Source organism: Canis lupus, chromosome 19, assembly GCF_003254725.2.
Source record: "Canis lupus dingo isolate Sandy chromosome 19, ASM325472v2, whole genome shotgun sequence".
NCBI lineage: Eukaryota > Metazoa > Chordata > Mammalia > Carnivora > Canidae > Canis > Canis lupus.
Genome location: NC_064261.1, coordinates 51,937,462 through 51,950,515, shown reverse-complemented (window position 1 = coordinate 51,950,515; position 13,054 = coordinate 51,937,462). Strand labels below are relative to the sequence as shown.

Below are 13,054 nucleotides of genomic sequence, written 5' to 3'. Positions count from 1 at the left end.
TAAAATGCGTGCCACTGTGTAACGCATCCAAACCTGTTTTATTCTTGCAAAACTAATTTCCATTGTTTCTGGAAACTGCATGCAAACATAAGATTTCTAGAAATCTGATAAATTGATCTCCCTTCTGAGTCCATCCAGCGACAAAATATTGTCAGGATAATTTGAATGCTATGAACATATTTCTGACAGAAATGCATTTTCTGGTACCTTTTTAGAAAGAACGCTCACTTCCTAAGACTTACGCGGTACAGAATTGTGAAGAAACTGCGTTGGCTCACTCTCTGGGCATAAACAAGCCCCCCGCAGGGACACAGCTCTTTGTTCCACATGATTAAGGAAAGACTCAGAATATGCAGCCAGAGGAAAATTGGATTTCTCAGGAGAGGTTTCTATTAGAAGTAAAGAAATGGAGGCCAAGAACAGGTTGCAACCACTTAGGATGCTAAATTCCACTATCTCGTCTGATGCCTGGAAACCAAAGAAGTCACTCCGTTTCTCTGAATGCTAACTCCTGCTTTGAAGGTTTTATTGGTCTTTGGTATTTTAATCATAGGGTGGGAAGAAATTCATCATTTTTCAAATGAAAAAGGAAAGAAAAACATACAAATTACAGAACAGAACGTTATAGAGGTCAGTGCCTCAAGTTTGAAAGCCATGAAGTTGATTTTTTTTTATTAAAGGTCAGAAACCTCAAAAACTAGGGCACCAAGGGGTGTCTGGCTGGCTCAGCTGCTAGTGCATGCAATCCTTGATCTCGGGGTTGTGAGTTCTAGCCCCATGCTGGGTATAGAGATTACTTAAAAATAAAATCTTTAAAAACAAACAAAAACCGCACAAAAATTAGGGAACCGGAGATCAAAGGAGATGAGTCATGGGATGCTGAACTTTTCCAACCAAGATTCCAATCTCACCTCACTTCGCTTATGGTCTCTGAGGACTGCTTGGTGCCCACGGGAAATGAATTTGTTTGGGTGGTGTAGAAAACTTGTGTGTCTTCTCAACATCTCTAGCATCACCGATTTCTCCTCTGGTAGGTTCTGAGCAGTATCTAACATTAATGGGATCTGGCTCTCTTGCTGACCCCAGGGAAAGCTACTTGGGCTTCCATCTACAAAGTGAGGTGATTATATTAATAATTCAAAGCCAAGATAATCCCACTCTTCCCTCACCTATTTTTTATGGTCTATATTCTATAGAAACCTGCTGATTTGCAGAGAGATCACTCCCTCTAAACCTGGTCTAGTGGGTGCCGCTCAGGGGCAGAGGACCATGACCTTTAAAAAAATTAAAGTCTAAGAGAAGCCAACAAACATCAAAAAGTCCTGAGATCGTGCAGAGAAATGTGGAGTAGGAACTGTTGAAGGTAACTTCAATCCAGCAAGACTTTTTACTCCCCGTGACCAGTCATGGAGACTCTAAGCGAGAATTCAGCCCAGAGCTTCCGGGGAATCATCTATGTATAATCGAGCTTAGGACCGATATCTTCTGGCCTCCATATCTCCAAATCACATCAGAAGACCCCACCAAGTCTTTCTATATGGTGAATCCTTTTTTTTTTTTTTTTTTTTTTTAAGATTTATTCTTTTTAGAGAAAGAGAGTGCGTGAGCATGTGAGTACGGGGAGGGGCAGAGGGAGAGAGAGAGAATCTCAAACAGACTCCACGCTGAGCACAGAGCCCTACCGGGGGCTCAATCTCACAATCCTGAGACCATGAACTGAGCCAAAACCAAGAGTCATCCACTCAATTGGCTGAGCCACCCAGACACCCCTATATGTGAATTCTTTTTAATTCTATCCTATTTAATTCTATTTAATTAACATAGGCCACATGAGCAGAACTTTCCTGCCAACCTCTAGAGGGCAAGACTGATTGCTCCCTCTGGCCTTGCAGAGCTCATCCTTTAGAAATCCCATTCTGAAAAGGACTTTTCACATAGGGGGCCCACTCATCCCAGGCACTGACCCGCCACAACACTGGCACAGAAGTGGTCGGCGTGTGTGACTTAGTCTTGTTCACTCAAATCTAATCCCCTTGATTTTCCTCCCCACCCTGTGTACAATCACAGCCTCACAGGAGGCTTGTTTTTCGGCCCAGTGACTACTGAGTCTGTCACTGAAGCGGACAAAGAATCCCATAGAAACGGAAGGTTTTCGCAGTCAAAACTGAGACTGAAATCTAGGTTTTTGTTCACCAGGTCTAATAAAAAAGCATGGCTCTTTGGAGAAGAGACCAAAATGCAATTCCAGAGAACACGGCAAATATCAAAAAGCACCTTCTTTCCATGATCATTAAAATAAACAGTCCCATAGAAACAAGCAGCCAGATACTCTTTCCACACAATTAACCAGTAGGCACCAGCCTTTACCGGTGAGAGCATACAATAGCAGCAAGTCTGAAGGAACTACTTGCTGCCTGTCAAGTGTATATTTGGAGTTAAAACATTAGAGAGACCTATTTCCAGCAACTTCAGTTTACCATCTCACTCACTCACAACAACGTCATAAGAAACAAATATCAGAAAGGGAGACAGAACATAAAGACTCCTGACTCTGGGAAACGAACTAGGGGTGGTGGAAGGGGAGGAGGGCGGGGGTGGGGGTGACTGGGTGACGGGCACTGAGGGGGGCACTTGACGGGGTGAGCACTGGGTGTTATTCTGTATGTTGGCAAATTGAACACCAATAAAAAAATAAATTTATTATAAAAAAAAAGAAACAAACATCCCACTGCCTCTCACGTAGGTGCCTCGTATCTTACGGATATTATCTCTAGTCCACAAAATAATGCACCAGGGTGTGTATTATTTCATCCACTCTAGAAATGTAGAAATGAGCACCTAACAAGATGCCTCTAAATTTCATTGAGCATTTACTTCGGCTCATACTCTGCTAAGTGCTCTGCACACATTCCTTTATTTAACCTTCACAAAGTTAGGGACCTTATTTCAGGCCAGAAGGCTACAAAGCAGTTGAGCGAGCCACGGACCCAAGCCCCAAGCCCCTGTGCATTCCTCGGAACCCCTGTCATCTACACCAGAACACGTACCCATGAAATATTCTGACTGGGTGGAGACTGCCTCCACTTGGGCTATAAGATCCTCAAAAGCAAGAACCATGTTTTATTTGCCTTTGTACCTCCCATGCCCATGACGATGCTTGACACACAGTAGACGCTCGGAAAACATTTGCTGAACGGAACATTTCAGAAGAGTAACATACCTCAGGGCAAATGGTAAAGGTCAAAACACACCCAATATACCCAGCCTTCCCTACCACAGGGGCCACGCAGAAGAGGATTCAGACAGAAATAAGAGGGAGGGAGAAGATAAACAGAGAGATGGAGGCCAAAAGCAGAAGTTTAACTGTTGTGTTTCCCGAAGTGTGATCCTTAGAATACGAGTAAGAGAAACACCTGAAATTCTTGCCGAAAGCAAAAATTCATTGGTACAGTCCCAGGCGTGTGCAATCAGACACCCAGGGAAGGGATCTGGGCACCTACATTACTACGCACTCCCTAGATGATTCTCAAACACAGGAAACCAAAAGGGATAGGGAATAGGAAGTAGCGGAGGCCAACACCGCTGAAACTGAGAATCCGACGCCCAGACAGGAAGACCAGCTATTATCTTGCCTGTAAAGAACTGATCTTTTTACAAACACCCTCCTCCCGGGACACGCCAGTTCACTTTGATAACCGATTGGGAGCTGGCACAAGTTAAAGGGAAGGGCGCTCAGCATCGGAGCGATTGTGCTGCGAACAGAGAAAACAAGCCTTAACAATCTGCCTTGGAATAAAAAACAAACACCCTATTTAAAAGGCGAGGGCAAAACATACATCTCTGGGGGCACCTGCACCCTCCCAATCAAATCATCCAAAGTTTCCCTTGCGTGGAAGGCTGCCTTTGCCTGTCTTTCAACTCACATCTTTTTTTTTTTAAATAGATTTTATTCATTTATTCATTTATTCAAATATTTTATTTATTTATTCATGAGAAACACAGAGAGAGGCAGAGACACAAGCAGAGGGAGAAGCAGGCTCCACGCGGGGAGCCCGACACGGGACTCGATCCCGGGACCCCGGGGTCATGACCTGAGCTGAAGGCAGACGCGCAACCACGGAGTCACCCGGGCGTCCCAACTCACATCTTATTTAAAGTAAAGCGACATTTCAGCAGCAAAGCGAACAGGAGTCTTACTTGAAGGGTGGAGGTAGACAATGTCTTTCACTGTGAAGTCTCGCGACTGAGCGGCCTTCAGACAATCAGCCAGCAGGCTCAGGAGCAGGAGCCAGGCCAGGGCAGGGCCAGGTTCCATGGCAGACCGAGGCGTCACTCATACAGGGGGCCTGGGAGCCAGAACTTGGGACAACGGGAGGGAACTCGCACCTGAAATATGAAGCAAGACTCATCTTAGTGTCCAACTCGAGGAAACCCTGGGGGGCCCAGCAGAGCCCCTGCGCTGGTCGGATGAGCTGCGGGCACACAGGAAGCCACAGGCACAGGCAGGTGGGTCGACAGGGAGAGAAACCTTCTAAACGGTAATGTGAGAGCACGTCGAACAGTCCAGCCCCAATCTATTCTTCATTAGGTAGCTAAAACTCCCCTGGTGGGGTAGCAGTCCCCTCTAATATCCAGCAGAGATGGCCTCAGGAGAGACTGGGTTTTAATGAAATCCAGGTATTTCTGCCAGGAGGCCAGGGGATGTCAGCCGGAATGCACCAAGGCGGAAGGCAGGCACAACGGTTCAGGAGCATTTCCTTGGGAACGATGAAGGCCAGGTATGAGAGTGCAGCACCCCTGGGTCATGGTGCCCAAGCAAACCCACAGAGGCGAGGCTTTCAGATTTGGGCTAGGATGGGATGGGATGGGATGGGATGGGATGGGATGGGACAGGATGGGAAGGGAAGGGAAGGGAAGGGAAGGGAAGGGAAGGGAAGGGAAGGGAAGGGAAGGCAAGGCAAGGCAAGGCAAGGCAAGGCAAGGCAAGGCAAGGCAAGGCAAGGCAAGGCAAGGCAAGGCAAGGCAAAGGAAGGGATGAGATGGGATGGGATGGGATGAGATGGGATGGGATGGGATGGGATGGGATGGGATGGGATGGGATGGAATAGGATAGGATGGGATGGAATAGGATAGGATGGGATGAGAAGGCAAGGGAAGGGATGGGATGGGAAGGGATAGGATGGTATGGGAAGGCAAGGCAAGGCAAGGCAAAGGAAGGGAAGGGAAGGGAAGGGAAGAAAAGGAAGGAAAAAGTCAAACTGATAAATGAGGTTGGAGCATCAGCGTAGCACTAAGCAGTCACCATTGCATCCTTTATTCTGGTTCTGTCCTTTTCAATTAAAATCGAGAGCAGTAAAGTCTTTTACTAGGTTGAGCTGTCCGGCTCACTAAGAATGTGCATGCATGTCGTCATTCATACGTGCCACCGCTTGCCCTCTTACCGCTTTCCTGCCGTCTGTCCCTCGTGTTCTACTCTTTTGCAAATACCATCACTCTGTTGCCCCCACAGGGAGCATGTGAGATAGTCACTTTATTTGAAAGTGGCAGAAATAAACACCAGTTGGACATTCTGTTTACAAATTTTTTTTAAGGATTTTATTTACTTATTCATGAGAGACACAGGGGGGCGGGGCAGAGACCCAGGCAGAGGGAGAAGCAGACTCCATGCGGGGAGCCGGACGTGGGACTCGATCCCAAGACCCCGGAGTCATGGCCTGGGCTGAAGGTGGCACTAAACCCCTGAGCCACCCAGGGATCCCCTGTTTACAAATTTTAATACAAATATTCAGTGAGATTTTTTTAAAACTATGACAAAATAATTCTAAAATCATTTTGTCAAAAAAAATAGATCAAGAGTAAATATATTATGAAACAAATAGAGAAAATCGGGGCGTCTGGTGGCTGGGCTCCTGCCTGAGGGCACCCCGAGAAAACAGGACACGAATGACAGACACCAACACAACATCCTCCTAAAGGAGCGTGGTGCCGCTTCCAAGGCCTCCCGGGTGCGGCTGCACCTGAGGCACACGGACCCCCAGCCCGCAGCAACCCCCTGAACTGCAGCGGCCCCCCGACTTGCAGCGACCTCCCCCGATCTGCAGCGGCTCCCCGGCCCCGAGTGAGGCCCCTCGACCTGCAGCGGCCCCCCCCCAGACCTGCAGCAGCCCCCCGACCTGCAGCGGCCCCCCCAGACCTGCAGCAGCCCCCCGACCTGCAGCGGCCCCCCCAGACCTGCAGTGGCCCCCCGACCTGCAGCGGCCCCCCAGACCTGCAGCAGCCCCCCAACCTGCAGCGGCCTCCCCGACCTGCAGCGCCCCCCCAGCCTGCAGCGCACCCCGCGGCCTGCAGCGGCCCCCTGACCTCCAGCGGCCCCCTGGCTGAGGGGGGGGAGCCCCGGCTGGAGGCCTTGCCCCGAGACCCTGCTGCGCAGCCACACCCCCTGCACCCCGGGTTTGCACCTGCCAAATGAGGTCACAATGCCACCTGCCTCGACAGTTTACTGCACGAATGACGTGAAGCGACGCGGTGAAGCCCTAAGGACAGCGTCCGTCACGCAGGAAATCCTGTGTAATATTTCCCTGTATTTTCATTATTATTGTTTTGTTCAAAATACAGCGTTCAAGTCAATGTGGTTTTCGAAGTCAGGGTGACCATGACAGGACTGTCGTGTTCTAAGGGAGAGTAACCAAGGGGCCGTGAATGGGGGTTCAGCACAGCTCGCTTTCCTGAAATCAGAAAAAATACCACAATTTCCAGAACTACTGGAAATCCACACGTCTTTCACCCCAAAATGTGCCCCGTGGCTGGCCAGGCAGGGACAAAGCAGGTGGGAGACGGGGAGGGTAGCTCCTGTCACCAAGCTTTTACTGTTGTCGAGGCTCATGCGGACGCAGGTGACCTCCTGGCACCCGCCATCGATGAAGCAAACGGGGGTGACGCCCACCCACGCTCTCCCGCGTCTCCCTCCAGCCGCCCCGTGGGGCCTGTGTCCCACCCCAGGCCCTCTACACAGCTGCGTCACGTTTGCTCGTGTCAGAGGCGTGGAGAGAGCACAGGTCGCGAGGTCCTGTCCTGCCCTTTGCAGGCGCACGTCTCCTGCAGGTGCGCTCACGCAGGTGGTGGACCCAAGAGGCCTTCCGAACCCCTCAAGCAGCTGAGGCCTCGTCACTCCGGCACCGCTCACTCGCGAAATGGTTCTTTATGTATTCCCTGGGCTTAGGTGGGCCTAGAAGGCGGCCTCAAAGGACAGATAGCAAAATGGTTGAGGACTTCTGATCAGTTTAACATTCTTCTTTTTGCTTAATTTGTAGGCTGAAAAGGTTCTCATCAGCCAGTATTACTCGGCGGAGTGTGTTTGTGTATCCACACGATTGCACGACCCGTCACCTGGCCCTGAACACTTGCATCACCCCCCAGAACTCCCGCACTCATCGGTGGCCACTCCCATTCCCCCCACCCCCCACCCGAACCCCTACGACCACGAATCTACCTTCTAGCTCTATGGGTTGGCCTACTGCAAACATTTTGTGTCAATGAAACCATATAACAAATGGCCCTTTGTGTCCAGCTCCTTCCAGTTAGTACGAGATTTTCAAGATTCATCCACGTAGTAGCATGAACGGGTTCAACATGCCTTTATTGCCGCTGAATAATATTTTAGGATATGAATGTAACACATTTGTTTATCCATTCATCAGCTGATAGACATTTGGGTGGCTTCCACTTCTTTAAGATTTTATTTATCTATTTGAGAGAAAGAGAGAGAGAGAGAAAGAAGGAGCACTGGGGAGGGGCAGAGGGAGAGGGAGAAGCAGACTCGCTCCACCCCAGGGCCCTGGGATCATGACGTGAGCCGAAGGCAGACACTGACCTGACGGAGCCACCCAGGCGCCGCAGGGGGCTTCCACTTTTTGACTACTGGGAATAATAACGCTGCGAGAACATTCCTGTTCACGCTTTTGTGTGGACACACGTCTTCAGTTTTCTTGGGTATATACCTAAGAGTGGGATTGACAGGTTTTATGGTGACTCTGTGTTTAACTTTTTGAAGAACTGCCCAACAGTTTTCCACTGTGGCTGCACCATTTTACGATCCCATCAACAAAACACCAGTGTTCATTTCTCTACATCCTCACCAATCCTTATTTTCACAAAAAAAAAAAAAAAAAAAAAAAAAAAAAGCCTTTTTTTTTTATTATAGCCTGGTGAGTGTGAGGTGGTATCTTCGTGGTTTGATTTGCATTTCCCAAGTGATATGATGCTGAACATCTTTTCATGTGCTCACTGGCCATTTGTAGATCTTCTTGGGATGATACCAATTCAAATCCTTTGCTCATTTTTTAATAGGGTTATTGTCTCTCTATTGTTGACTTACCGGAGTTCTTTCTATACTCTGGACTCTGGACACTTTTCAGATACAGGATTTACAGATATTTTCTCCCTCCTTGTTTACTTTTCACTTCCTTGATGGTGTCCTTAGATATAAAACATTTTTGATTCTGATGAATCTCATACATTGCGTTTAATTAATATAGATTTTGTTTCCTTATACAAGTCAAGTCCAACATGGCACTAAAAAAAAATGTGCAGACAATGCACAGTAAAAGACCTTGTCTACTCTGTAGTAGCCAGGGCTGTATTTTCCACCTCTCTTTCCCATAAGAAAAACAGAATGGGCAGACCTATTTATTCATATCACCACCAACTGCTTACATTCCTATGGTAAATCCTGAAACCCTACTCACTCTATTAGTATATCCTAGGAACTAAAAAATGAAAGATGAGTTACATGCATTCACAATTAGTCTAACCATCACTGAAATATGGGCTCTGCTGAAGGGGCTGTATTTTTTCTGTCCAGAGGCAGTAGGCAAGGAAGCTTTAATCCCTAAGCCTCCCAAATATGATGCTGGATACGCTCAGATAATATGAAGGGTCTTTTCTAGGACTTTGACGCCTTTCTCCAGAGTCCACTGTGCCTTTGGACTGTCCTAGACATTTAGAAAAGATGTTGCATTTCCATTTTATGTGCTGCTATTTGAATATGCGCTGAGGACCCCATCCCTGACTATAGTTCTCTTTATGAAGAAGTACACTCTCATTTTCACAGCTCTGTGACCTTTCATTTGTTATTTATGAGCTTTTGCAAATCTAATACCACTCTGACAGATTTAATTTGTGCTCTAAATTACCTTTGCATGAGTTACTCAAGTGCTGGTTTTATTCCAATGGATAACTTGCTACGTTCTGAAACAGAAAAAAAATTAGTTCAAGATCTATTTGACTTCCTCCACTTGGGAGAAAGTTGAAAAGAGTCGCATTCTGATTTTCACTCGACGGTAATACTTAGTATAAAGGAGGATTCCTAACACTAGTCATGGAGGCAAAGTGATAGACCCATAACCCAGGTCAAGTTTTACAAATCTACACCCCAACTGCTATTTCATAGAGAGTCCATAAAATAAGATACTCCCAACTCCTTAAACTGGTCAATAAGACAATTAATTAAGCACTTTTGGAAGCTACACTGACTAAGGTACAACTACCAAACGACAACACCTCAATACTAAATCACTACACAAGCAAATGTGAACTAGAGAAGTAATACAAATCTAAGCATTTCCCAATACTATCCATATTGAAGTTTGAAATGCCTAACATAGGAGCAAAATGAAATTCTGAAGCCTGAAAGATCATGAGAAATCTTGACTTAATTTTAGATATGTGTAATCTAGGCGTGGTAGTACCTTAATGACTAGAGACGTTAATCCAGCTCCCAAAAATACAAATTAAGAACATGTCTTCACCAAACGAAGACAACTTAAATGTATCATTCTGACTATAGTAACTTCTCACAATTTGAGAATCGCTTATAACATGGTGGTGGTTTACGAACACATCTGCAAATTCGTTGACATCTCTCCATTGAGAGGTGGCGTTTGCATCCTCTCCTTTTTATTCTGGGCCAAACTTACTGACCAGTTGGCTGGAGTATGGTGGGAATAACTCAACTTACACGCAGTGTTCTGGAACACCCAGCCATGTAAGCAATCTGACTGCTTTGAGTGCCATGATGAGAGGAAGCCCAAGTAGCCCACCCAGAGCTACTGAGATTTTATGAAGAGATAGTGCTGCCCTGCTAGTCCCCAGCTGCTCCTGCTCCACTCTCTGCTCCATTCCAGCTCCAGCCACGGTCTGATTACAAGCGCATGAAGACTCCAAGTGAGAACTGCCTGGCCAAGCCCTTCTCACTTCCTGACCCACATAAGTGAGGAGAGAGAAATAAAATGATGACAACTACTTTATGCTATTACATTTTGTGGTGATTTGCTATGTCGCAATAGCTACCTGGAATATGAAGAGCTGGTACAGGAGAGCTAAGTAGGAATTACAGTGCCACTTGTGAAGATAATCCCATGTTTCACGTTGGTGGCAAAGTAAAGAAATTCAAATCAAACAGACTGTAACCAAAAGGTGGGTAAGGGAGGAAAGGGATGAATTTCACTGTCTCATCTGACCGTCTAGTTTGGACATGGCTGGATTTTTAACCTCTTATCAGGAATTTCTAGCCCTCAACCTTGCTCCCCTCATTTGCCTGTATTCTCATTCAGTTCTTCCCAAACCGTGGCCAAGAACTGGATGTTGGGCCAGCAAAATCACACAGATGTCCCTACAATTAACAATACTAAGTTCTAAGTAACCTCATTAACCTGGAAATGCAAAATGAAACTAATGATGGCTCAAATGAGTATTTCTACGAATGTCAGAAGGTGGGGAAGTTACCTGTTGGGATGATTTTCTTCCCTAAAAATAAAATGCCATGCCATTACAACTTGGCAAATCAAAAGATAAGGTTGAAACGATAGTTCTAGTGGGCATTTGGCATCACTTCTGCCCTATGTCTCCTCCTCCTTATGGAATGGCTCTTCTACTGATACCCATCATTTGGTGTTATGGAGGTACATTGTATTCTTACATGGTCCATCCTATAGGCTGCTATTGCTTGGACCAGGGTGGGACATGTGATCCAAGCCAGGCCAATCAGAGTTCTTCCTGAGTATTTTTCAAGCCAAAATCAGAAAAAGACAATCAGCCCTCTCTGGTACTGGAGTCCTCAAGAAATGAAACTTAGGAACATGTGTAGGGCATGTGTTCCTCCCCATATGGAGGAGGAAGAAGACAATGAAGCTTGCTGGCCAAGAGAGTCAGAGACGAGGGATGGAGACAAGACCTGAGTTGTGTGCAACCCTTGCCTTTTTGGTTAATTGTAACTCTTTCCTTAGAAGCCTCAATCTCGCCCTTTCACGAAGATGGCACCGAAGGGGAAGAAGGAAGCCCCTGCCCCTCCCAAAGCCGAAGCCAAAGCAGAGGCTTTGAAAGCTAAGAAAGCGGTGCTGAAAGGCGTGCACAGTCACAAAAAGAAGATCCGTAGGTCACCTACATTCCGAGGACCCAAGACCCTGTGTCTCCGAAGGCAGCCCAAATATCCTCGAAAGAGGGCCCCCAGGAGAAACAAGCTTGATCACTATGCCATCATCAAGTTCCCCTTAACTACTGAGTCAGCCATGAAGAAAGCAGAAGACAACAACACACTGGTGTTCATTGTGGATGTCAAGGCCAATAAGCACCAGATCAAACAGGCTGTGAAGAAGCTCTATGACATTGATGTGGCCAAAGTCAACACCTTGATCAGGCCTGATGGAGAGAAGAAAGCATATATTCGACTGGCTCCTGACTATGATGCTTTGGATGTTGCCAACAAAATTGGGATCATCTAAACTGAGTCCAGCCAGCTATAAATCTAAATATAAATTTTTTCACCAAAAAAAAAAAAAAAAAAAGAAGAAGAAGAAGCCTCAATCTCCATCCAGTAACCTTTTTTTGAGAGAGAGAGAGAGAACAAATGCATGCATGGGGGGTGGGGAGCAAAAGGAGAGGGAGAGGACAGACAGACAGACTCTTAAGGACCTCCAGGGGTAGCGCAGAGCCCAACACAGGGATAATCTCACAACCCTGAGATCATAACCCCAGCCAAAATCAAGAGTCAGATGCTTAACCTATGGAGCCACCCAAGGCACCCCCAATAAATAACATTTTTGCCCAAGCTAGTTTTAGGTGGCTTTCTGACCCTTGCAACCAGGAGCTTTGACCAATTCAAGAGTCTTCTAAAAGGGACTAGCCACCAGCTTACATTTTTCTTTGTAACATAAATGCTTTGACATTAATACTTCTTTAAGGCTTATCAACAAAAAGGTTAGAGTTGGTTTTTAAAAATGTCAATAATAGGGGAGACTGGGTGGCTCAGTTGGTTAAGCATCTGACTCTTGACTTCAGCTCAGGTCTTGATCTCAGGGTCATGAGTTTAAGCCCTGCACGGGCTCCACCCTGGGTGTGGAGCCTGCTTAAAAAACAAACAAACAAACAAACAAACAAACAAACAAAAAGTCAAAAAAATTTCAATGATAGAGAACTAGTCAGAGATTACCTCTTCCAGACTTCTTAGACACTAATGTTTCATTTCCATAAGCTATAGGGAGATATATGATCACATATTCTGGTATGAATTGAGGATCTACTTGTATAAAAATCAATGCTTTAAAAAGATGTGTATTTCTTTTTCTGGAACCTCTTGGCGAGGCTAGAGTTATAGGGAAAAGCTGCCTTTGTACCTTTTCCAATCTGATTTAAAGGTCAGTTGCATCAAAAATGCTTCAATTCCTGAAGGATAAATGATTTCTGGCCACGTATGCCCAGCAGTATATTCACATTTCTAAGAGATGTTATATTAACTCTCTTCCGCTTGCTGGCTGTTTGCTTGTTTGCTTCCTCTATCAATTTGAAGTTTCTAGAGAACTGATGAGATGGCATTTGGAAGTACAAACAGCCACAAGGGGATGGAGTCAAAGAACTCTCCAGGAATGGAACACCAGGTACATTTCAGGTCCAGCCTGACATTTTTTATTTGCCTGGAAGGGAGTGGTGGTTTGTAGAAATTTTTGCTTCTGTGTCATTTTTAAAATGCTTCTATATGATTAAGAATATCGTATTTTCATTT

The 13,054-nt window shown here is 46.1% G+C and overlaps 2 protein-coding genes across 4 annotated transcripts in view; one reads left to right on the top strand and one right to left on the bottom strand.

Annotated features, from left to right (window-relative positions):
- Nucleotides 1–13,054, bottom strand: part of LYPD6 (LY6/PLAUR domain containing 6) — a 122,828-nt gene that overhangs the window by 23,444 nt on the left and 86,330 nt on the right. For all 3 annotated transcript variants that reach the window (XM_025431862.3, XM_025431852.3, XM_025431856.3), the window contains exon 2: nt 4,198–4,386. In XM_025431862.3, the coding sequence (XP_025287647.1) occupies nt 4,198–4,315 (118 nt within the window). In that variant the 5' untranslated portion in view covers nt 4,316–4,386. The remainder of the gene's footprint in view (nt 1–4,197; nt 4,387–13,054) is intronic.
- Nucleotides 11,310–11,788, top strand: LOC112649519 (60S ribosomal protein L23a-like). The gene has a single exon (XM_035702348.2). It carries the CDS (start codon nt 11,310–11,312, stop codon nt 11,775–11,777), a length of 468 nt encoding a protein of 155 aa, XP_035558241.1. The 3' UTR covers nt 11,778–11,788.

Bases quoted from the DNA above. Each gene is read 5' to 3' on its own strand.
- LOC112649519 (XM_035702348.2), top strand. From the start codon at position 11,310: ATGGCACCGAAGGGGAAGAAGGAAGCCCCTGCCCCTCCCAAAGCCGAA.